This window comes from Andrographis paniculata, unplaced genomic scaffold (genome assembly GCF_009805555.1).
Source record: "Andrographis paniculata isolate CXL003 unplaced genomic scaffold, ASM980555v1 Contig15END, whole genome shotgun sequence".
Classification (NCBI taxonomy): domain Eukaryota; kingdom Viridiplantae; phylum Streptophyta; class Magnoliopsida; order Lamiales; family Acanthaceae; genus Andrographis; species Andrographis paniculata.
Window position 1 is genome coordinate 2,420,695 of NW_026137435.1, and position 26,806 is coordinate 2,447,500.

A 26,806-nucleotide genomic window follows, 5' to 3' on the forward strand; every position below is an offset into this window, starting at 1 on the left:
AGATAGCATATTTATTATATTATACTATTGCATGCATACATAATATGCATATATATGCACACACACTCATACATATATCTACTACATATATTATGCTATATATTTATACAAAATATATAAAATACTAGTCAACGATGGAAATAATTAATATTTTTATTTTTTAATCATATAATAATATTACAACATGTTATCAGCACAATTATATATTTTAATTTCCGCAAAGTAATATTTTATATTCTAGTTGTTTATTATGTCTAACCTTGCCAAACATGAATTTATCTTTCTCCTCGTTTCTAGCCAAAACTATATGGTCTGAGCTCGCGATGTTAAAATGCATATAGCATCAATGGGCTTGGAAAATACCATTACCCGGGATAAAAATTCCCTGAGCCAAGATCGTGTAAAGGCCATAATTTGTTTGTACCATCACATCGATGGGGCACTGAAAATGCAGTATGTGACATTGGAATCCCCACATGAATTGTGGGAAAGATTGAAAGAAAGATATGATCACTTAAGGCTGACTTTGTTGCCAAGGGCACAAAGCGAATGACAAAGTCTACAGCTTCAGGACTTTAAAATATTCCAAGAATATAATTCTGTCATGTTTAAAATAACATCACAGCTGCGCCACTATGGCAAAAATATATCTGAATCTGATATGATGAAGAGAACTTTCTCCATTTTTTATGCATCTAACATGGTTTGGCAGCATCAGTATCGCAATAAAGGCTTCCAGATATATTCTGAGTTAATCATATGTCTTTTGCCTGCCGAACAAAATACTGAATTTCTGTTGCAAAATCATGAATCTCGGCCAACAGATGCAAATCTATTTCCAGAGGCAAATACAATACAACCACCAAATCCAGTGCATGGTCGTGGGCAAGTCAAAAATCACTCAATTGATTGCGATCGAAATCACAATCGCGGACAGGGTCGAACAAACGTATACAGTCATAATAATTATCAAAACATACCCCAATATGTGCCAAATCGGCGTTATAATGACAGAAGTCCGTACAAACCTCAATAGAGGTTCAACACCGGGAGAAATAGAAACAATGACGAGGAATGCACCCGGTGTGGAATCAAAGGCTATTGGGCCCATGTTTGTCGCACAGACAGTAATTTGGCTAAACTGTATCGGGCCTCAAAAGAAAGGCATGGAAAAATTGCCCCCGAAACAAATCGCGTTGCCCACGATGACACATTTGATGATGTGATGAATGAAAATATCACGCACCTGGATGTCGATGATCTGCTTGACATAGCTGATGATGTTAAATGATGAAATGTTGTTGTATCGCATTGTTATTTTGATGTTTTCTGTCCCTTTTTGTATTATCCCCTATAATATAAATCTATTTTGATTATGTTACTAATACACGTCTTTTATTATTTTTACCTTCTTGCAAAGATATAGATGTCATATATGTTGGAGCCTATGATAATATCTGCCTTATCGACAATGCTAAGACTCACAATATTCTGAAAAATAAAAGTTATTTCTCCCACCTGAATATGGGAAAGACCACTATTGTTATTATCACTGGTGCATCGAAAATGATTGAAGTCTTAGGTAAAGCTACTGTATTTCTCCTTAAATGGACAAAAATGGCAATTGAAAATATCTTGTTCTCGAGCAAAGCTCGAACGAATTTACTGAGCTTCAGTGATATTTGAAAAAATGGGTATCACATTGAAACATTGAATGAGGTAGAAAACGAGTATCTATTGATCACTCAGGTTGTGAATGACAAAAGAATTGTGAAAGAAAAAATGCCATCATTTTCTTCCGGCTTATATTATTCAAAAGTCAGTGTCGTTGAAACATATTACCTAATAGACCAAATGGCTACTAACGAATGTAAAATTTGGCACGATCAACTTGGGCATTCTGAAATGTAATGCTGAGCCGAATTGTTGAAAATTCAAATGGTCACTCATTGAAAAAGAAAAATATTTTGAGTCCGAATTATTTTGCTTGTGTTGCTTGTTCCAAAGGAAAGTTAATAATTAGGGCATCTCCAACAAATATTGGATTTGAATCTCCAGCTTTTCTGGAAAGAATTCAGGGTGATATTTGTGGACCTATCGATCTACCGTGTGGACCCTTCAAGTATTTTATGGTACTAATTGACGCGTCAACGCGATGGTCACACGTATATTAGTTATCTACTCGCAATCTAGCTTTTGTTAAACTACTTGAACAAATAATTAAAATGCGAGCACAATTTCCAGATCACCCGATAAAGAAAATATGTATAGATAATGCTGAAGAGTATTCATCACATACATTTAATAACTACTGCATGTTAATTGAGATTACTGTGGAACATCTTGTTCCTTATGTACATACGCAAAATGGCTTGGCTGAATCTCTTATCAAAATATTACAATTAATTTCTAGACCATTGTTAATGAGATTTAAATTTCTCGTATCAGTTTCGGAACATGCTATATTGCATGCAGCAGCCTTTGTGAAAATAAGTCGGAAAAAATTGTTATTTCCCCACTCAATTGGTATCTGGAAAAATACCAAATATATCTTACTTGCGAATTTTTGTGTGTGTTGTTTATGTGTCAATTGCGTCACCTCAACAAACGAAAATGAGACCTCAAAGAAGGTTGGGTATATATGTCGGGTATGAATCACCATCGATTGCGAAATATCTTGAACCAACAACAGGCAATTTATTTACTGCAAGGTTTGCAGGTTGTCACTTTGATGAATCTCATTTACCGATATTAGGGGAAGACAGTAATCAACTAGAAAAAAAAAAAGAAATTTTATGGAAAATACCACTTGAATTTGATCATCATACAAAACATAGTGTACTTGAAGTTCAAAGAATTAGAAAATTGTAGAAAATTGCAAATCAATTGACTGATGGCTTTTAATGATGATGCCAGAGTTACGAAATCATATATTTCAGCAGCAAATACACCAACTAAGATAAATATCCTAGAAGGAAAGGTGCCGAGTGCTAATAAGCATATTGCCCGCGTAAAACGTGGCAGACCGTTGGGTTCCAAGGAAAAGAATCCACGAAAGAAAAAAATTGTAAATATTGGTGAAGATATCAACAATGATCAGATACCTGAAAAAGTCAGTACAACTCCTGAAGAGGTTGATACTAAAAATTCTGATGAAAGTGAGGATGAAGTTATTGAAATTTCTGTTAACTATACCACTAATGAAAAATATTGGAACATAAAGAAAACAAATATTGATAATGCATGCATATTCTAGAGCACTAGACATAATGAAAGATGACGAGGATTATGAACCAAAAAATCAGTTGATGAATGTCGGCAAAGATATGATTGGGCAAAATGGAAAGACGCAATTCTGTCTGAATAGGAATTATTGAAAAAACGGCAAGTATTCGGCCCTATAATCCAAACACCTGAAAATGTGAAGCCTTTTGGCTATAGATGGGTGTTTGTGAAAAAAAGAAATGAAAATAATGATATCACCAGATATAAAGCAAAGTTTGTAGCTCAAGGTTTTTCCCAGAGACCGGGCATTGATTTTGAAGAAATATATTCACCGGTCATGGATGGAATAACGTTTAGGTATCTAATGAGCCTGACAGTACATAATAATCTTGATATGCGATTAATGGATGTGGTTATTGCCTATATTTATGGCTCCTTAGAGAATGATGTCTACATGAAAATTTCAAAAGGGATTGACATACCTAAATCATTCAAATCAAAACCAAAAGAATCATATTCCATCAAATTGCAAAAATCTTTGTACGGGCTCAACCAATTAGGCCGAATGTGGTACAATTGTCTCAGCAAAAGCCTAACAAAAGAAGGTTATTATATAAATGATCATATATGTCCATGTGTTTTCATAAAAAAAAAAAAAAAAAATAGGTCAAGATTTGTAATCATCGTTGTATATGTTGATGATCTCAATTTAATTGGAACTCCTGATGAAATCCAGAAAACTATTGAATATTTGAAAAATGAGTTTGAGATCAAAGATTTTGGAAATACAAAACTTTGTATTGGTTTGCAAATTGAGCTTTTGGAAGATGAGACCTTTATCCATTAATCAAATTATACCAATAGTGTACTGAAACAATTTTTGAATGGACAAGTCACATCCGCTAAGTATCCTAACGATTGTCAGAGCACTCGATCCAATAAAGGATCCATTTAGACCAAAAGAGAAAACTGATGAAACACTTGGTCCAGAAGTGTCATATATGAGTGCTGTAGGTGCATTGATGTATCTTGCTAACAGCACCTGACCTGACATATCATTTGTTGTAAATTTACTGGCAAGATTCAGCTCATCGCCTACTCGACGACATTGGAATGAGATTAAGCACATTTTTTTGTTATCTCCAAGGAACAATTGATCTCAACTTATTTTACTCGAAAGATTTTTTACATGAATTAATTGGTTATGCCGATGCAGGATATGTATCTGATCCTCATAAAGCCAAGTCACAAACTTGCTACATATTTACTTGTGAGGAAACTGTGATCTTTTGGAGATCGCTAAAACAAACTCTAACTGCCACTTTTTCAAATCATGCTAAAATATTGACAATATATAAAGCTAGTCGATAATGTGTTTGGTTGAGGTCAATAACACAACATATTTTGAGAAATTGCGGATTAATATCTTCAGATAAAATTCCCCCAACTACATTGTATGAAGCTAATACGACTTGTATAGCCAATTGAAAGGGGGTTACATTAAAGGAGATAGAACGAAAACATTTCACCAAAATTCTTTTTTACCGACTGCTATATTTGAAAAATTGGTAAAGAAAATTGGGATGCGTCGGTTAAGAGATCTCAAATAATGCTTAGATCATGGGAGCAAATGAATACAAAAATGTTGTACTCTTTTTCCTTCACTAGAATTTTTTCCCACATAATTTTTTTTAGTAAGGTTTTAACGAAACACATTCTTTGTTTAAAAACATTCAAGGGAGAGTATTGTACACATAATAAATACGTGTACATAAATGGATATGTTCGATCAATTATGCGTAAAGGCTACGTAAAGATCTTGTTGGCATTTTTGTAGGAATCTGTTATCGTTTCCATATACTATATATATGTATATTTCACCATGTAATAAGTGCATGAACAAAGAAATAAACACTTCACATCTTACTTCTCTTTCTCTTGCCATGTCTCTCTCTCTTTTACTTTATATATATATATATATACTCATCCATAGCATGTTTATTATATTATACTATGGCATGCATACATAATATATATCATAGCATATACCTACTAGATATACTATATTATATATTTATACAATATATAAAATAGTGGTTAACAATGGAAATAATTAATATTTTTATTTACTAATCGTATGATAATATTACGAACATATATGATATTTTATTAAAAATATATATATTTTTTAATTAAAAATCGTAAAGGCCAAATAATATTGATTTGTATTTAATACACAGATCAATCACATCCAAAATTTTTACTATTTAAAATTCAAATTCAAAACACATTTAGAAAATTTTTAAAGAGAGAAAGGGAATTGACATGGAGGTATTATACCGTCCATTTTTTGTTCTTTATTTAATGTAAGGTCAAATAATTTTTCTTTCGTCAGTTGATTATATTTTACTTTCACATTGACTAATTATTTAAAATATGAACTATTTTTAACTTTATTTTATATTTTTAAAAATAAAAGAATACTCCATTATCACATTTTATTTTAAAATATTTTATAAAATAAAACTATTAATTTTTTTATCAACATAAAAATTTAAATAAAAATAATAATTATATGCCATGTTTATATAATAATTAAAATTTAAAGTTAAATTTAATATTTAAAAAAATACATAATATATTTTACAATTAAATTAATTTGCCAATCAGCCAATAAATAAAAAAATATAATATATTAATATATATACACATATATATAATATAAATAGATATTGATTTGTTTCAAATGTGAAGATGATTTTTAATAGTATAATATTAAAATAAAAATGGATAGTTTATTTTGATATTTTTAAGAGTTAGATTTTGAATTTGAATTTTGAATAATAATTTTTTTTTGAATTTGGCCAAGTATTTGATATAATATAAATAAGTATAATACTATACTTTGCATTTGAAATTAATTTTAAATATAATCTAAGAAAAACTTGGTGAATAAACTATAATGGTTGTTGGAAGTCGCGGAGAGGGGCGCGAAAGAGGTCCAACGCCTCCGAGTACCTTGCACAGCGGAACTGTGAAACGTTCGACGTAAACACAGCTTTACAACGTAGTTGTCCCGCGGTTATAACAGAGGTGTGTGTTCATGCACGAATCGATGGCTGAATATGTGCAGAAAGAAAAACAACACACCAAGTTTGTTTACCCAGTTCGGTTTTCCAACCTACGTCTGGGGGATTCCAATCCAGGAGTCTTAACTAAACCAAACACTTGGTTTACACCATATAAGACACCAAACCGAACTACCCAACCTATCTTCTACCCAAGCTCCATTTAGTTTTACAAACTCTCATGGACTGGCTGTTACTCTACCGCAACAACTCCAGCGGGCCAGCGACCAAGCTAAGAATAAGGTTGTTTACCGGATGAATATCTTCTTCGGCTTCGACTCCAAGAATCCTTCTTCTCGTCTTCAATCCTCCATGGATGAGCTCTCTCAACACTCTAACAGGTGGAGAGAATACTTCTCTAAGTTCTGGTTGCTCATCCACGAATACAAACAAACATCCATATCAAATATATACACATTACACAAAAGACAAAAGTTGACTGTGACAACTTTTAGGGCAGTGTGTTCAAGGTCATTTAATGCCATCCAGAATGAGAGGACAATACATGCAGCTTCTCCTGCACGTCCTCTGTCCAATGCATATTCATTTGTCCTGTTCCATTGAGTGTAGAACACACAAGATGCATCCAAAAGCTGTAACTCGGTCAACTCTGTAGTTGGCAGGTTTCCCGAAATAGTATCAAACAGAACCTGCAACAACATCCTGCAACTTGCTCATATGCCAAAAGTAGAAACAAAAGGGTTTGGCAATTTTGAATATGCCAACAATCTCCCCCTTTTTGGCATATGCAGCAAGGCATAATAAACAGCAAACACACACCATTCACACATCCACAATCACAATCACAATCCGGTTAAGAGTTATTACAGACCATCAATTCTAACAAGCCACAAGCGGCTTTATCATCCAAATGTGTTAACCAAATTCCTCCTCAACAGCAGACACTCCCCCTGGTTTGCTGCATTCTCCCCCTTGCATTGCAGCAGAGGCCAAAAAGAGGTGGTCAAGGGTCGGCTTCCTCCGTACCATTACCATCTCCATCATCGGCATCAACGTCCTCATCATCGACGCTTCCAGGTTTGCGAGGCATCAGCCTCATGGCCTGTGCCACTTTTCTATTCTGAGCAATGAGAGCAGCAGACAGAGCAGATTGTTCCCTCATGACTTCAGTCAGTAGCGCCCTACACTTCTCTATGCGAGCATCGGCATCCAATGGGGCACCGAAAAGAAAGTCATTGTGAAGCTTTTTGAGGTTGGACTGGGCAATAAATGATCGAATGGGAAACACCTCCTCATCCGGTTCTGGATGAATTCCCTTGGAACTCAAGAACAAACAAATTAAACCAGGATAGGGCAATCGTGTCCATTCCACTTTTGAATCCGAACAAAAGTCAATCATCTTCTTGATTACCAAATAGCCAAAATTAATTAGCTCAAAATGTTTATCAATAGAGAAGATGAGAGTACCCATATCAGTACTGATACTTGTATTGTTGACGGTTGGTAAGATATTGCATCCACAAAGTCTAAAGAGACACTGATATTTCATTGTCAGCATTGTTCCAGTCACTCCAGAACGTCCAAATGACGAAGCATTTCCAGCAGATATGGTTCTGGCAACCTCCTTTGTTGATTCATCAATCAGCTCAGATGGCAGCTTATTTTCATCATTCGCCGGCAGTTGTAACAACTCATTGATCACTGCAGGGCTAAGTTCCAAAATTTTGCCACGAATATATATCTTATGATACCATAGAGAGTTCGGATCGAGTACCTTCCCACTCAAGTTGGCATAAAACTCCTTGACAAGGCGAGGACAGTAACGCTCCAACCGGTCGCCCAAAACAACAAATGCTTTTCCTCAAGGAACGCACGGAATCCTACATCGGTATACGCTCTTCGAATAAACTGAGCTTCTGAAATCACAGTCCTTCCAGCAAGAATATCCTGAGCATAGCGACGCCCAGAAGCATAATAATATGCCTCATTCAACGCTTTATCTTCACGGACAGTAGGAGGATCAGAAACTCCTTTAGACTTTCGACTCTTTGCCTTAATCCTTTTGAAAGTCTTTTTAGCAGGGGCAGGGGCATTGCGAGATGAACTGCCATGTTTTCTTTTCCGGAGTCTGTCCAAAGCAGAGGACAGACGAAGAGAGTCCAACTCATCTTCTTCTTCTTCATCAATATCGGGGTGTTCCATAGGAAGAGCTTCTTCTTCCTCAATCACATTTTCAGGAATGACTTGTTCTACCTCTGTAGCTTCAAAATTCATATCCACGGGTTGGGGTACTTCTGTTCCAACTCCTTCAATGTCTTCATCAGGTACCTCTTCAAGCACAGCCTCACTTCCAGGTTCATCAACAGCAGGAACCTCTTTTGTGATTGTAGCATCCTCTGCATCACCACCAGTAACAGTTTCAACTTCTTGAACATCAACAGGGTTCTCCTCAGTATTTTCTTCTTGTGTGCCAGCCATTTCAACAGCGACTTCATCTTCATTTGCAGTTTCCATGGGTGCGACTTCATTTAGATCAATTTCATGCACAACAGCATGTTTCGCTACATGACCTTCAAGTCCTTCAGAAAGAGAATGATCTTCAGCAGTTGAGACAGCGGTTCCCTCATTATGGGCTACATCAGTTGCTGGAATCTCAACTTCACGATCAGGTTTTTCCATCACATGTTCATGAACGGTTTCAAGAACAGGGGAAAAACGTTCAGGCAACTTTTTCCCTTTCTTTGTAGTTCCAACTTTCCTCTTTGAAACAGATTTCTGCTTAACATCCTTGGCAACTCCACCGGAACGTGTTTTCACCATGGTTGGAGATTTTGAGAGAAAAACTCCTTCACAAGTTGAAATTGGGGTTTGGAGAGAAAGGATGAGTGATGTATGTGCACTCTGATCCGAAGATATAGATACAGGGGAATCAAAAAAAAACTTCACACGCAACCTCCATTAATTCCCATCAATCCAGGCGCGTGGGATGTCAGAGCGACGTTTTGACGTCAGAACACTGTCCAAGGCTGCAGACTCTGCAACCCTAAAAAGGCTATGAATTTCCCTTCCAATAATATTCCGCCACGTATTTCTCCTTTCCTTATATTTACCCAATATTCCAAAATATATCCAGATAAAGTCCCATGAATATTGGACTTAATTCCTTCAATAATCCGCACTAGTTAAGGTATGAACACATACCTAATTCTCTTCTTAATTTCTCAAACCTCTCTGAATCCAACGCTTTGGTGAAGATGTCTGCCTTTTGAAAATTAGTTCCAATGTGCTGCAATTTGCACACTTCAGCTTCCACAAGCGTTCGGATAAAATGATATCGGATTTCTATGTGCTTCGTTCGACCATGTTGAACTGGATTCTTCGATATGCTGATTGCACTAGTGTTGTCACACCACAGTACAAACGACTCCTTCTCAATTCCATAATCCTTCAACATTTGCTTGATCCATAACAATTGCGCACAGCAACTTCCAGCGGCTACATACTCCGCCTCAGTAGTAGACAAAGCAATCGAACTTTGCTTCTTGGAACTTCAACTGATCAAATTTTCACCAATGTAAAAACATCCTCCCGTCGTACTCTTCCGGTCATCACAGCATCCGGCCCAATCGGAATCAGTAAATCCAATTAGATCAAGTGATGATCTCTTTGAATACCATAATCCAAGTTCGGATGTTCCATTAATATACCTCAAAATTCTCTTTGCGGCTTTCAAGTGAGATTCTTTCGGGGCTGATTGGAATCGAGCACAAACACCAACACAAAATGTGATATCGGGTCTGCTAGCTGTAAGATACAACAGACTTCCGATAATGCTCCTATACAACTTCTGATCGACATCCTTTCCTTCAGCATCTTTAGACAGCTTGTCCTGTTGTCCCAACGGTGTTCTAACAGTCTTAGAACTCTTCATACCAAACTTCTCAACCATATTCTTTGCATACTTTGTTTGGTTCAGAAATATCCCATCATGACATTGCTTAATTTTTAATACAAGGAAATATGTCAGCTCTTCAATCATACTCATCTCGAATTCTGAATGCATGAACTCTACAAATTCATCCTTCAACTTATTTGTCGTTGATCCAAAGACAATATCATCGACATAAACTTGAGCAATCATAACATCAGTACCTTTATGTTTGATGAATAACGTCTTATCTGTGGATCCTCTGGTATATTTCTTTCCAATAAAAAAGGTAGACAATCGATCATACCAAGCACGGGGTGCTTGCTTCAATCCATACAAAGCTTTCCTCAATCGGTAGACATGATTTGGATAGAATGGATCTTCAAATCCTTTAGGCTGCTCCACATATATTTCTTCTTTGATCCAGCCATTCAAAAATGCAGTTTTGACATCCATTTGAAATAGAGAAAATCCAAGTGAGCATGAGATTGAGAGTAATAACCTTATGGCTTCAATTCTTGCAACGGGGGCAAACGTTTCATCATAATCAACTCCTTCAATCTGAGTGTATCCCTGTGCAACTAGCCGAGCTTTGTTCCTTGTGATATTCCCTTTCTCATTAGATTTGTTCTTGAATATCCACTTTGTTCCAATCACATTGATGTCATCTGGTCGTTCTACCAACGTCCAGACTTTGTTCCTTTCAAACTGATTCAACTCATCTTGCATGGCACTGATCCAATATTCATCTTTCAGCGCTTCTTCAATGTTCTTTGGCTCAATGTTAGACACAAAGCAATTCATGCCAGCAAATTCTCTAAAATCAATTTGTTTTCCTCTGGTTCGACGACCTTCTTGTGGATCTCCAATGACAGCATCAATAGGGTGGTTCTTAGAAATTCTTGAACCATATCTCCTTACTTCAGCTTCAGATTGACATTCTCCAGGTTGTTCTGCAGCAGTGGTAACTTCAGTAGATTCATCTGCTTCACTCCAATCGAACAACATCGAACTCCCATCACGAGTTGTTTCTGGAATCTGGGGTAGATAATTTTGAACCTCAGGTAAGACATTCTGATTCTGAATAGTAGGAAAAGGTATCAGGTCTTCATCATCATGTTGATTGACTGATCTCCTTTCCACACGAGAATCATCGAAAGTTACATTCATCGATTCCATAACTTTCTTCATCCTCTTGTTATAAACGCGATAAGCTTTGCTGTTATGAGAATAACCAATGAATATTCCTTCATCTGATCTTGCATCAAATTTTTGAAGATGACTCCTATCCTTCAAAATATAGCATCGACATCCAAATGTGTGAAAGTATGACACATTCGGCTTTCTTCATTTCCATAGCTCGTACGGTGTGATCTCAGTGTGGGGTCTCAAATATACTCTGTTGATCACATAACATGCAGTGTTCATCGCCTCAGCCCATAAGTACTTTGCAACACCTTTGGCTTGCATCATTGATCGAGCCATTTCTTGAAGTGTTCGATTCTTCCTTTCGACTACTCCATTTTGTTGTGGGGTCTTCGGGGGTGAATACTCATGCAGTACTCCAAGATCAGAACAAAAACCATCAAACTTTTGATTCTCAAACTCCTTACCATGATCGGTACGAATTCGATTAACCTTTGATCTCTTTTCATTCATCAGTCTTTTGCACAATTTTTCAAAGATATCAAAAGTATCTCATTTCTCTTTCATAAAATCAACCCATGTATATCTCGAGAAATCATCAATGCAAACAAGTATGTATTTTTTACCTCTAAGACTGGGTGTATCCACTGGACCCATCAAATCCATGTGCAGCAAATGAAGACAAGTTTTGCTGCTTTGATGTTCCGACTGCGGATGAGAGACACGTTTCTGCTTTCCTCGAGCACAATCACCACAAACGAAGTTAGGTAACTTCGAAAACTTTGGAAGTCCTCTGATAATTCCTTGCTTGCTCAACTTCATCAAGCTCTGTTGGTTGACATGGCCAAGTCTTGTATGCCATAGAAGGGCTTCATCATCTTTTGAGATCAATGCAACATCTACTGGTTTGTCAAGTAAGTAGCAGTTGTTCCTTGACCTTTTTCCAGTCATCACGCACTCTTTCTTGTTGTTGTAAACCTCACAAGCATCCTTAGTGAACTTCACTAACATCTCATCATCATATAACTGACTGATACTAATGAGATTAGTACTCAAGCCTTCAACAAAATATACCTTCGTCAACTTCGGTATACCTTTGGCTTCGAGAGAACCATAGCCCACAATTTTTCCTTTGGCTCCATCTCCAAATATCACTTCTCCACAAGTGTCAGCTACATAGTTCTTCAATAGATGCTTCTGATTCGTCATATGGCGTGAACATCCACTGTCGAAATACCATCGGGATGAATTTGTTGCTTCTTGACTAGATAGGATGACATTGCACATCATCTTAGATTGATTCTTCTTAGGTCTCCATTCCATTCTGAAATTCACCCTTTGTTTCAGCTCATATGAGGGCCAATTAACCTTCTTTCCAGACATCAAATCCCTAGCTAGCTTGAAACAATGAGATTCAGCATGACCAAATCGAAAACAATATTTGCAGTTACTCTTCTGTTGTAACGACGCGTTGACACGTCTGTTCCTTCTGCGATTTTGATTTTGTCTCTCCCTTCTGTTTTCTTTGGGACCTTCAGTGTTCTTCCCTTTTGCAAGTTTCTCTGGAATCTTCACATCAGTAAGCAAACCTCCTTTCACAAAGGTAGTTGGATTCACCTTCATGGATTCTTGATAACCAATCCCACGATGATCTCCAAATGGCTTTCCAATCGATAAAACTTCATCGAGTTTGTCTTTTCCTTTTCTGAGTCTATCATTTTCTCCTCTCAGATCATCACACTTCATTTTCAACTGCTTGACGTCATTCTGAAGTCCTTTATTGATTTCGAACATTTCTTGATTTACTTCCTCAGCTTTTTCAACTCGAGCTTCCAAACGGTAAACTGTGTTGATCAAATCCTTGTTTCTCTTAACACAAATTTTCTGTTCAGCTACAACTTCCTCATAAGCTTCCATTAGCTCATAGATATCCATCTCGATTGTGTCGTTGCTGTTACATTCTTCTTCAGGAACACTTTCTTTTCCTTTGCTAGATTCTCCTTCTTTGGCAACAAAAGCAACAACGCTTTCATTATCACTTTCATCTTCAGATTCTTGACTGCCTTCTTCATCACTCCAGGTAGCTTGAAATGCATGCTTACCTTTCTTCTTGAATGTAGCACATTCCACTTTCACATGACCAACTCCGCCACATGCAAAGCATTTCGGATCACTTGAGTTTTCTGGCCTAGAAGCAGTGTTGAACTTCTTATTGTAGCTTTTATCATAAGCTCCCTTTTCTTTATTGTAACCAACACTTTTGTGTTCTGGATACTTTCGTTGTTCTTCAGTTGTTTTACCACCATAGTGACCTCTGTTTCCAGAATTGTAGTATTTTCGAGCACGCTTTTCACTTATCATTCGAGACAGCTTCTTGGATAGCAGAGACATTTCTTCATCAGATCCGACAAACTCCAGATCTTCGGCAGTAAGAGCAATCCCTTTTGAACTTTCTTCTTCAATATGATTCATCTCCTAATTCATGAAAATACCATTCAATGTTTCAAGATTCATGTTCTTGGTTTTCTTCTTATCCTCAAGAGTAGAGACTTTGATTTTGAACTTTTTGTTCACACTTCTCAGCATCTTTCGAACCAGCCTTTGTTCATCATATACTAAGCCAAGAGCATATGCTTGATTCACCACATCTTTGAATCGAGTGTAGAACTCAGACATCGTTTCATCATCAGTCATTTTCAGGGCTTCGAACATACTTTCTACCCTTTGGAGTTTTGTTTCTTTAACTTCAGCAGTCCCTTCGAATGCATTTTCCAAGGCTCTCCATGCATCTTTTGCTTTCTTGTAGTTTGAGATGACACGAAACTGAACTTCATCGACAGAAGCAAATATGGCATTTACGGCTTTGGCATTTCCACCAGCAGCAATTTTTTCTTCAGGTGTCCACTCATTTTTCGACTTTAGAATGATAGTTGGGGGGTCGTTCTGAGTTTCTCCAGGCACAACTTTGGTTGGAGGAGTCCAGCCAAGCTCTACAGCTTCCCAAGTTTCATCAACAAGAGTTAACAGATATGCCTCCATCCTATTTTTCCAGTAGGTGTAGTTGTTCCCATCGAACACAGGTGGACGAATAGACGAGATTACTTCACGACTCATCTTGAACCACGGACAGATCTACTCGGGGTATTGAGCACGCTGCTCTGATACCAGATGTTGGAAGTCGCGGAGAGGGGTGCGAAAGAGGTCCAACGCCTCCGAGTACCTTGCACAGCGGAACTGTGAAACGTTCGACGTAAACACAGCTTTACAACGTAGTTGTCTCGAGGTTATAACAGAGGTGTGTGTTCATGCACGAATCGATGGCTGAATATGTGCAGAAAGAAAAACAACACACCAAGTTTGTTTACCCAGTTCGGTTTTCCAACCTACGTCTAGGGGATTCCAATCCAGGAGTCTTAACTAAACCAAACACTTGGTTTACACCATATAAGACACCAAACCGAACTACCCAACCTATCTTCTACCCAAGCTCCATTTAGTTTTACAAACTCTCATGGACTGGCTGTTACTCTACCGCAACAACTCCAGCAGGCCAGCGACCAAGCTAAGAATAAGGTTGTTTACCGGATGAATATCTTCTTCGGCTTCGACTCCAAGAATCCTTCTTCTCGTCTTCAATCCTCCATGGATGAGCTCTCTCAACACTCTAACAGGTGAAGAGAATACTTCTCTAAGTTCTGGTTGCTCCCCCACGAATACAAACAAACATCCATATCAAATATATACACATTACACAAAAGACAAAAGTTGACTGTGACAACTTTTAGGGCAGTGTGTTCAAGGTCATTTAATGCCATCCAGAATGAGAGGACAATACATGCAGCTTCTCCTGCACGTCCTCTGTCCAATGCATATTCATTTGTCCTGTTCCATTGAGTGTAGAACACACAAGATGCATCCAAAAGCTGTAACTCGGTCAACTCTGTAGTTGGCAGGTTTCCCGAAATGGTATCAAACAGAACCTGCAACAACATCCTGCAACTTGCTCATATGCCAAAAGTAGAAACAAAAGGGTTTGACAATTTTGAATATGCCAACAATGGTGTTTTGGTTAGGGTTTAGATTTCAAGTTTAAATTTTAAATAGTAAAAATTTTAATTTGAATAATTGTTTGATATTACATAAATATATATTGATTTGCTATTTAGAATATAAAATTTATTTTTAATATATAATATAAAAATAAAAATAGTAGTGTGGGAAATATTTGTACAAGTTATCGTCATTACTTTTTTATTGAACGTCAATATTTTTGGGAGGGAGGAAAAATTTTGTGAATGTTCTATCTAATGTTGTGTTTGGCAGGAGATTTGGATTTTGAGTTTAAGTTTTGAGCAGTAATTTTTTTTAATTTGAATAATTATTTGATGTTATATAAATAGATATTGATGTAATATTTTAAAAATGAAATTGATTTTTAATATATAATAAACTGTTTATTTAGTTTCACACATGTCCATTATCATTTTAGGATTTCAAATGGACTTTATATGAAAATGTCCCTTAACTAATTTATTGCTGCAGTAATGATCCTCTGTCATCGGAATTGACACGTTCTCGATAATGTGGCTTGTTGGTGATAATTTGGCATTGACGTGTCTGATCTGTCAGCTCTATGTAGACGACATGTGAATTTTTGTTCTTTTTTTATGTAAAAGAATTTCTTTAAGAAAATTCACTTGTCGCTCACGTGGCACTGACAAATCAGATACGTCAGCGTGAAATCACCACGGGCAAGCCACATCATCAATGACGTGTCAATTCCAATGACGAATGACGAATGACCATTTCTGCAAAATAAATATATGCAGAACAGTTTTGAAATATGTAAAATAAAATTATTGTAGTTGTAACGGAAATATACCTCAACAAAAGAAAAGGTGTTAGATCAAATCAAAAATACCATTTGTTATGATACTATTCGAAACAAAAAATAACTTTTGTAAAAAAAAAATTGTAGCCACTAAAACTTTGCTACAAATAGCCTCTTTTTTTTTTTTTTTTTTTTTTTTTTTTTTTTTTAGCGCTCGAGACAATTTTACTTCATCGTCGGTATATACCTAATAAATTGAGCAGGGTTTGAAGACAACCCAACTATATAATACATACCAATTAATGCAGCAATTAATGCACAGTACGGCCCCCTCCCAACTAATAACTTTAACCCTAACTCAAATCCATAAATATTTTCAACCTTCAATCTTCCCATTCATTAATAATTCTATACCAATGATGCCGCGGCCCGATGCCCGTTCCGGCGCCGGGCAGCCGCCTCCGGGGGCGTCGCCGGAAGACGCCGCCGCCTACAAATCCCTCAGCCTCGTCGCCAACCCGGACGGATCCATCACAAGGATCAACCAGCCACCGACCCTACCCGCGAACCCGGACCCGGAATCGGACCCGACCGCCGTTGCTCTCTCCAAGGACGTCCCACTCAACCCGGCCCGCAACACCTCCATCCGCCTCTTCCGCCCCACCGCCCCTCCCGCCGCCGGCAAGCTTCCGCTCATAATTTATTTCCACGGCGGCGGGTTTATACTCCTCAGCGCCGCAACGTTGTTCTTCCACAAATCGTCCAGCCGTTTGGCCGCCCGCCTGCCGGCCGTAGTCGCCTCCGTCGAGTACCGCCTGGCGCCGGAGCACCGCCTCCCGGCGGCGTACGACGACGCCATGGACGCGATCAACTGGGCGAAGACGGAGGCGATTGCTGCCGCAGCCGGCGGCTGCGCCGCCGCCGCCGATCCTTGGTTGAAGGAGCTCGCCGATTTCTCGCGGATTTTTTTAATGGGGAGCAGCGCCGGCGGGAACATGGTCTACCACGCGGCGCTACGCGCCGTCGATCTCGATCTCCGGCCGGCGGAGATCGTAGGGCTGATAATGAACGAGGCGTTCTTCGGTGGCGTGGGGCGGACGGAATCTGAAGTGGAGCACAACGACGATGTCCTCGTGCCGTCGCACGTGACAGATCTGCTGTGGTCGCTGGCGCTGCCGGCGGGTGCCGATCGAGGACACGTGTACTGCGACGCGGCGGCGACGGCCGGGGACGAGAGGATCCGGCGGCTGCCGGCGAGCATGGTGGCGGGGTACACCGGAGATCCGCTGGTGGACAGACAGCGGGAGCTGGCGAAGCTGCTGGAGGAACGTGGAGTGAAAGTGACGAGGCGGTTCGTCGACGGCGGATGTCACGCCATCGAGCTCTTCGAGAAAGAATATTCCGACAAGTTGTTTGATGATGTGAAGGATTTTGTGTGCTCCGTTGGCGGCGATCGAATGCTTGGAAAGGCGGCCGCCAATTTGTAAGTTCAATTCCGGCGATGCAAATGATAAGAAAAACATTATTGTTATGGTTGTTTTTGTTCAAAATATCAAAGCAAACACACTCATCGTAAAGTCCGTTGGTTAAATTTATATCATACTATTAATTTTATCAAAGTCATAAAATCAATATTTAAATATTATTTTTTATTCGATATTTATTTGCAGTAAATATTGTTATTTTTATTACAATCTACTTTTTTTTAGTTTTTAACTACAATAAAAAATACTTTCAACTATATTTTTACTTTTATTATTTTTTTAAATTTTTTTCTTTTTTTTTAATTTTCATATCGAATCCAAATGTATTAAATTTATGGGATGAACATTGTATATATTTTTTTTTTTTCCTATTATACTAAAATATATTAAAAAATTATATAAAAAAATATTTTAATTCAAAATTTTACTATTTAAAAACTCAAATTCAACTTTCAACTATGCAAACAAATACATCATAGTCCCAAAAGAAATGACTTTGTGGTATAAAGTGAATTGGGTTCAGGGTTTAGAGACTATGAATATATGTGGTCAAATTTAAAATCGAAATTGAATAAGGGTACGTTTGGCAATTACCTGATAGTTTTTTGTTGTTAACTGATTCAAATAGCGATTTATATTAAAGTGGTAAAACAACTATTTGACATTAGTGGTTTATACATAAAATGACTATTAAAGACATTAATATATTATTTTTTAAAATATTTAATTTTGTTCATTTTGATTTGAAATTTATGAGAATATTTTATTATTAATTATTAAAAATTATAAAAATATTATAAAATTTTTATTTTTATTTTTATTATTTAAATCTGAAAAAAAATTTTACTAAAAAATAATATTTTTTTATTGAAATTCTGTAAAATATAAAATAATAAATCTTTTATATATATTTTTTTATCATGTTAATTATTATTTTAATATATATAAATAAATTAATAATTTTTATTTTTTCTATTTGATTTAGTTTTAAAATTTTATATATTTTATAAATAAAATATTTTATATGTAATAATTAATAATAGTTTTATTTTAAATTTACAAAAATAAAAATATAATTTAATAAATTAAATATATTAAAAATAATTAATAAATACTGCTATAAAAATATATTTATATGTATAAAATAAATAATTAAATTTTAAGGGTAAATAAGGAATTATCAAAATTAAAATGAAAAAACTCTTTCAAAATGCTGGGTAGATGAGTTTTTCATAAATTAGTTTTCTGAGTCTAAAAAGCTCTTTCAAAAAGCTAATTTACTAAACACCTAAATTAGTTTTTTAACTGGTCAAACAGCTAAAAACTGTTTAATAAGCTAAAAACTAAAAGTTTACATAAGGTTTGGTTAGGTTTAACACCAAATAAACTGAATTTTTATTTATTAATATATAATTTTCATACGTGGTCAAATACAAATACTCAAAATTATAATATGTTATTATTAATTAATATATATAATTTATATTTTTTTAAAAAAAAAAGAAATTCGATTTTTTCGGTTAACCGAAATAAAAAATTGAAAACCATAACAGAATGAAACCGAAATTTATATATTATGCTTTGAATCAAATCGAACCAATTCGAAACGAATTTTTTTTTTATTTTTCGATCGACAATCTCACCATAATGAACAATGTAAGAGTAAAAAATGTGTGGCGTTAGAAGGTTTGAACCTATGACAACAAGTTCAACCCTGTACCACCACCAGGCCATCCCTTACGTATTTGTATTTGAAGTCTCCCTATCATTCTAAATTAATATATGTATTTACTTATTTACAAAATATATGGATATTAATTATATACTGCTTTCGTTTCAATACAATAGTCTTGTTTATCATTTTTGTCCGTCCTAAAACAATAGTCTCATTTCCATAAATACTCATATCACCGTAAAATTATCCGTACATTTTCATTATTATTACGCAAATGCCACTACTTTTTACACTAATATACTCACAAGGGCAAAGAGCCTTTTACTCATATTTTTTACTAACTATCAATATAAGATCAATATTCCTTAAATCTCGTGTCCAACTCAAATAAGACCATAGTTTTGGGACGGAGGAAGTATATTATTGTACTCTCTCCGTCCCAAACAATGTGCAATATTTACTTTTGACACGGGTTTTTAGGTGGGTTGTATTAAGTAGGATAATTTAGAAATTAGGTGATGTGATGGAGAGAGAAATATATATTTTATTTTTTTATTTGGATGATGTGTCGGAATAAAGTGTGGGGTAGAGATTAAGTATAATTAATTATTTTCTATTTTGGAAATATTGCAGGGTGTTTGGGACATACCAAAAAGAAAATGTTGCAGGGTGTTTGGGAAGGAGGGAGTATAATTTTAGGGTCTGTTTAAATTGTACAATTTTAAATAAAAATATAATATTATTTAATAAAATGTCACATAAAAAACGATTTAAAATACAATGTAATAATAATAAATATTTCAAATTCAAACCAAAATCAAATAAACTTTTATTCTTTATAAATTTGGATATGTTTTGCTTTTTTGTATTTTATGTATAAATTAATAATATATTTTTAATTTATATAAAAGATAAGAATTTTTTTAATAGCACATGATTATTTTAATAAAAATAGAAAAAATAATAGTTTCACTTTAGACGAAAAGAATATAATAGTAACTATTTTGTGAGATTTTAATTTTTAAAAAATTAATACATACTTTAAATTTATTTTAATAAAATATTTTATGTTATATAATACTCCATTCGTCCCGGCTAATTTGTCTCATTTACATTAGACACGGAGGTATGTGTAATTAGTGAGTAATTAAAAAATTTATTAGTAAAAATAATTATAATTTAATAAAAATAATTCTATATTAAAATTATGATTTTAATTAAAATTATAAATTATAAATTATAAATCTAAAAAAGTGATTAAAATATATATTTGTATTTTTGAAAGAAAAAATGACAAATTAAATAAGACCGACGAAACACATCCAAAGATTTTAAAAGTTTTTATTGTCTCTTCGTCACATAATTTTTTCATACTATTTGGAGATCAAAGAGCCCAAATTTCTAGAGCCTTTTAAAGAAGCCCAACTTTGCTTATTTCCATTTTCTACATTTATAAAAAAATAAATAAATAAATAAATAATCAATGGAGCAATTTGCAAAATATGTCAAAAGTAAATTAATTAATACTTCGTATATTTCATAATAAAAATAATTTATAATTAGACCATCGTTTAATTTTTATTAGTGAAGTGAAATAGAAAATTCCACAAGTTTCTTCCGCATAGCAACTAAATAATTTTTTGGTTTTATCTTATTTTATAATATTAAAATAGTGAATTTTGTTTTATAATATGAGAATTCGCAAGGATTATTCTTCGAGTGTATTTTGGGTAAATCTCGACTGTAGTAATTTTTATATGAAAATATATTGTGATTAGAACTATTAAAATATATTAAGTCGTCTAAATTTATAATAAGTATACAATGTTGATTTGATTCAATTTATAAGGAGATGAACCTGATTACAATATCAAAAAGACAATCAACTATTATATTTTAAAAGTTTATTGCATTGATAGATTAGAAAAAATTTATTCTAAAGTATCCTTAAAGTCTGAACTCTTAGCTATTTCTTATTAGTCTTCTAAATTTGTTTTTGAACAACTTCTAAAGACAATTTTATTTCACTTTTGAACTTGTTGTCCGTCAATCAAATATTGTTAGAGCTCGGGTTGAATATCTTTATTGTTCTCAATGACTTAAAAATTTTCTGCCAATTAGTGATCCAAATCCATCGTGGCCGCATACTTGCTACAAAGACAAGATCTCATTTCATCAAGCATCTTTTCATCCTTCAAAATTTCTTCGGCCAATTCATCTTTAGATGAAAGGATTTCGTCCCTTTGAATTCGTAGGTATTGGATGTTCTCAGTTAGACAAAGGGCTATCATATTTGTTCTACACTTAAAGAAATGCTTTCATGAAACTCCAAATTATAGAAACTATATCAAAATTTCAACTATAAGTTCCACGGGTCAAGAAAGAACCCCTTCGAGCATAACAAAAATTTCAGTATCTTGATTATATCTTTTCTTGAGCTCCAAAAACACATCAATCAGACGATTAAAAATGTGTCTGAGACATTTTGGCTAATGGTTTTGCCGAAACTTTATCAAACATAAGTCTAACTTGTTCTGGGAGTGTTATGCTGGAAGTATATTCAAAAGCTAATGATTGAACAAAAAAAAAAAAAAAAAACAAGTTTCATAAGAAAAACAATTTTGCGAGTTTGAACAAATATGCAAATAATTAATCGAAATCATTATCTTAATAGTAGCTGAAGCAAAAAGAAAGACAAGATGTACCTACTTCTATTTCTCATAACAATGGACCACAAATGACTGATAATTGACTACAAATTTTTTTACTATAAACTCCGTAGTTAAAATGCATAATTCAACTACAAAATTTAATTTTATATTATTATGACTTATAATTTCGTAGCATTTTGTGACTTAATGAAAATCAATTAAATAATAAAAAAATATATAGCCAAAACTCTTTAAAAAATAATAATAGCGACTTTATTTTTTTTGTATATATATTATTAATTTAAAAACTCAAAAAAATAAGCAATAATAAATACATAAATATAAATATTAATGATATATATTTGTATATTTTACTAGTTCTAATTTCATGATAAAAAACAAAGGTATTCAAGATTTGTCAAAAAGATCTGACAAAGAAGACTAAATTATTTGATCCAGGATACAAGTATGAATTTTGGCCGAATTTGACTAATAAAGATTTAATTGAATGCACTCTTTGTCGTAGGCTAATGCATTCGAGAATAAAAATGCTGAAATGAACATCTGGTTGACAACTGTTGTAATGTTGTTAAATGTCCCAACACCATTGAAATTTTTTTAAGGAGATGCATTAATTTATGAGCAAAAAAAAAGTGATGAATAAAGTTTCATGGGCTACTAAGTTTGATTTTTTTTAGGATAATGAAGACAATGACAAATTAGAATTGATCAATCAATCTTTATGTGTTAAAAATTCATCATCCCACTCTTCAGTGCATCAAACTCCAAGAACAAGTTACATAAAAAAAAAGTTAGCTAATAAACTCTGAAGTTTTTTGAACATTCAAGAGTTGGAAAGCAAAGTAAGTCAATTGCTGCAATGATTCGAAAAACTTCTGAAGAGGTTGTTGAAAAAAGACATATGAGGGGTTATGTTCATAAAACATCGAAACTTCTACAAAAGGAAAAGAGGAAATAAGACAAGTGAAAAGCGTATTGCCGATTTTTTCTACGAAAATGACATTCCATTCAATGCTTCCAAATCAAGAAGTTACAAGATTATGGTTGAAGTCATAGGACAATATGGTTCGGTTTAAAACCTAGTAATTATCATGAGTTGTGCGAACCATTTCTTAAGGATGCCGTAAATAAGACAAACAACTTGAAAGAAAAACACATGGAAGCTTGGAAGCAATATGAATATTCTCTTATGTCAGATGTGTGGACAGACAAAAGAGAATGACATTTGATAAATTTTCTTGTCAATAGTCCAGAGGGAACTTTTTTCTTGGAGTCTATTGATGCATTAACTGATTCACATGTTGGCTAACCTGCTTGAGAAAAAAGTTGAAGAAGGCAAGGAGCATATTGTGCAAATTCTGACTGATAATGGGGCAAATTATAAAGCGGCGGAAAAACTATTAGAAAAATGGATTTCTAGTGTATTTTAGACACATTGTGCTGACCATTGCATCAATTTCATGTTGAGGAGTTCTTCACGCAATTGATGTGTGCGGGATATAGAAAAATGAGAGAAGACTGATTTGAGGGAAAACCAAGCATCGCGTGATGTTGTGCAGTTAACGACTTCGGCCATTGCTTCTTTAGAGAGGGTGGAGAAAATGACACCAAGAAGCTTTTGATCGGTTGTGGACCACATTGAGTAGGCAGGGTTGGAAGAAAAAGCTCCCAATGCGTCAATCACAATAATTACAGACGCCCTCTTAGATCCATCGACAAAACACATCACATCGAATAAATGAAGCACGGAAGTAATTTGAAGTCTCCATATCAAATAGTTAATGGAAGAAAGCTTGATTGTCACCATATGAATCATGGTGGCAATAGGTAGCGGATCAGAAGAGGCAGAAGATGAGGCAGCCATGGAATAAAAGAAAAATTAAAGTATTTGGTGGTTAGGTTGATACCATAAAAGAGGGAGGGAGAGGGATTATATCACCATATGAATTATGATTTTATTGTCCATATAAATAATGTAAGGTTACATTAAGAGGATCCGTAATTAAAGAATCAAATCAAGAACAAATATTCATCACAAATAAAATTATATATATACAAATGATTTTGCTTAACATGGAGGACATTAGGAAAATGAATGAATTTAAATTTTACATTCAAAGGGTTAGAGATGTTACCACTTTTATTATCAATATGGGAGACTTATGAATGCAATGGGAGAAATGATCGATAGAGAGATCTTGTGAGCTGACGACTACTCAATTTGCTATTGTATTTCTCACTTTGCAAATTATGAACAAACATAAGAATAAATTGAAGTAGTTATTTGTGAGTGATGATTGAAGTGATAATAAGTTATAAGAATGTCAAAAGAGAAAAAAAAAATAGGGATAAGGTAGAAGATTGTATACGAGCAATACTTCCTCTTTTGATCATTTTGAGAATATTTGATGGTGATGGAAAGTCATTCATGCCCGAGTTTTCTTCAGCTATGAATCACGCGAAAATAACTAAATCTTTCACGAGCAACAACAAAACTAGGTTGTTGGTCAAGTTGATTAAAATAATTGAGGATCGATAGAGGTGAAATTATATGGGGTTGCATGTTCCTAAATCCTACAAAATATTTTAAATTGAGAAAGAATGATCATGTCCATAAGCAACACTAGATGTTTAATTATATTCTAAACAAATATTTAATGATGAAGAGTTGATAGATAAGATTAGTGGTTAAATAGATAATTTTGATTAAATGCGATGAACTTTTGGCCATCCATTGACAATCAAGCACCAAACGCAAAAGAGTCATCGTAAGTTTTTTTAACATATGTACTTTTTCATTTTCTATGAAACTTAAATTCAAATATTAATTATATTCTTTATGTATATATATATATATATATTAGTTGATTGGTGGGATGCATATAGTGGTGACAATGAGAAATTTCGATACGGACTATTAGTCTTTACTGCTTTTCTTTCGTTTGTGAACACAATTGGAGTACATTTAAATTTGTAAATAAATTTGTTCGAATTTTACTTATATTAATATTTTAGCAATAATCTTCTAATTTTGATATAAAGTTTAATTTAAGATTAACACGAAGAAAAGAAATAGACTAGAGCACCAAAGGCTAAACGATTTAGTGTATGTTTAATATAATCACAAGATTGTACATAGCTTTCAAAAGCGGTGGGAAAAAAGAAGCAATTTTAATCCCTTAATTATTGAAGAATTTCAATGGGAGAATGAATAAGTTGATGATTCTCGAAACTTGGTTCATGTAGAGAGTAAAGACATAGGTGCTTCAAGTAATCTCAATAATTTCAACTTTCGTAGTAAAAGTGCTGATGAATCCTCAGTTTTGCCCATTGTATATGACATTCGTTGTGGCCTTTTATAGATGTTTGATATGAGGATAAAAGCCAATGATATCCACACTGAAGCTAACGTGAAATTTGAGAAATTGGGGGTCTTATTTTGGGTGTTTTGAAACTTTAATATTTTGACATATTGGTATTTTAGTATTTGATGGTTATATTTAATAGTTTGATATTTTGGTATATTGATATTTTATTTGAAATTCAATTAAATTTAGTGATTAGATGTTATAATTTTATGTTGGATAATTAAATATTAGGAATTTATAATAGGCAGGTCGTTGTATTTCACATTGTTGCTATGTCTGGCGTCATGTTGCGTAGACGATATTGCAGTCCGATGACACTGTGCTTAAGACCTCGCCGTAACAACTTTGGTTCTAAAAGTTCAATCTCAAATATTATTTTTTATATTACCAATATAATTTTACATATATAATATAAAAATAACATTCCTCAAAACATACAATGGAACAAACTCTATATATTTTGTTTACCTTTAATTAATTATATTGAACACATATCCATAATCAATATGACAATAATGCCATGCATCCGGTAGGAGCAAAATACGTGTAAAACAATTGATGTTTAATAGATAATTAATTAATTAATCTAAATAAAATAATTAATGAAATAAAGTAAACCAAAAATATTAAGAGACAATTATCATTTTAATGTTCCATACTTTGAAATTGATAATTGTAATGCCCCGATTTTGGAGTGTATAAAATAATATTATTATAACAAATAAATATTTTAATAATATTTTAGGATCAAAAAATTAATATTTTGGAATAAATTTTATTTCTATTTATATATTGGTTATAATTATAAAGACGGTTAGACGAATAAATATCGATAAAGATAAATATAAAATATAATATATAATATATATAATAAAATATAAAGATAAATACATGATGAGAATAATAATAATAATATAGATAATGATGATAATAATAATAACGTTACTAATAATAATAATATAATTATATATATGGAAGAAAACAACAAGCAAACTCATTTTCGATGGAAAGGAAGCAGATGTTAAGGGAGGAAAGGGAAGAGGAGAAGAGAAGGGGAAAGAAAAAAAAGAAAATTAGAAAGAAAAAGATTTAGAAGAAAGAAAAAGATTTAGCTGTTAGATTTTGATTCCGATGTTGGTATTGTATTTCTTGTTATACGTAGAATTTAATTATAGATTTTAATATGAATTTAGATATCGAAGATATTAAACTAGAAATTCTTCAAAAAATTCATAATTGGCTATTTGCTTATTTAATCGACGAATTCCTTTAGCTAATAGCCTATTCGTAGTCTTAGCATTATATTCTGAGAATTTCGTATCGATTCGAGCCGAATTGAAAACGGGAGTGTACTGCACCTGCCTGTTTATTCATATCTTTAAGTATTT

General features: G+C 34.1%; 3 protein-coding genes across 3 annotated transcripts; 2 read left to right on the top strand and 1 right to left on the bottom strand.

Annotated features, from left to right (window-relative positions):
• The first annotated feature begins 700 nt into the window (after nt 1–700).
• Nucleotides 701–1,291, top strand: LOC127260655 (uncharacterized). The gene is made up of 2 exons (XM_051288498.1): nt 701–949; nt 1,037–1,291. Exons 1-2 carry the CDS (start codon nt 701–703, stop codon nt 1,289–1,291), a joined length of 504 nt encoding a protein of 167 aa, XP_051144455.1.
• Nucleotides 1,292–11,940: 10,649 nt separating this feature from the next.
• On the bottom strand, nt 11,941–13,860 carry LOC127260675 (uncharacterized). The gene has a single exon (XM_051288529.1). It carries the CDS (start codon nt 13,858–13,860, stop codon nt 11,941–11,943), a length of 1,920 nt encoding a protein of 639 aa, XP_051144486.1.
• Nucleotides 13,861–16,607: 2,747 nt separating this feature from the next.
• Nucleotides 16,608–17,796, top strand: LOC127260202 (probable carboxylesterase 8). Its single transcript, XM_051287915.1, has one exon. It carries the CDS (start codon nt 16,636–16,638, stop codon nt 17,704–17,706), a length of 1,071 nt encoding a protein of 356 aa, XP_051143872.1. The 5' UTR covers nt 16,608–16,635; the 3' UTR covers nt 17,707–17,796.
• The last annotated feature ends 9,010 nt before the right edge of the window (nt 17,797–26,806 follow it).

Excerpts from the sequence above, each read along its gene's own strand:
- LOC127260655 (XM_051288498.1), top strand. The coding sequence starts at position 701 with ATGGTTTGGCAGCATCAGTATCGCAATAAAGGCTTCCAGATATATTCT. Across the intron at positions 950-1,036 it reads GCGGACAGGGTCGAACAAAC|AGGTTCAACACCGGGAGAAA; the intron begins GTATACAGTCAT and ends AAACCTCAATAG.
- LOC127260675 (XM_051288529.1), bottom strand. The coding sequence starts at position 13,860 with ATGAATCATATTGAAGAAGAAAGTTCAAAAGGGATTGCTCTTACTGCC.
- LOC127260202 (XM_051287915.1), top strand. The coding sequence starts at position 16,636 with ATGATGCCGCGGCCCGATGCCCGTTCCGGCGCCGGGCAGCCGCCTCCG.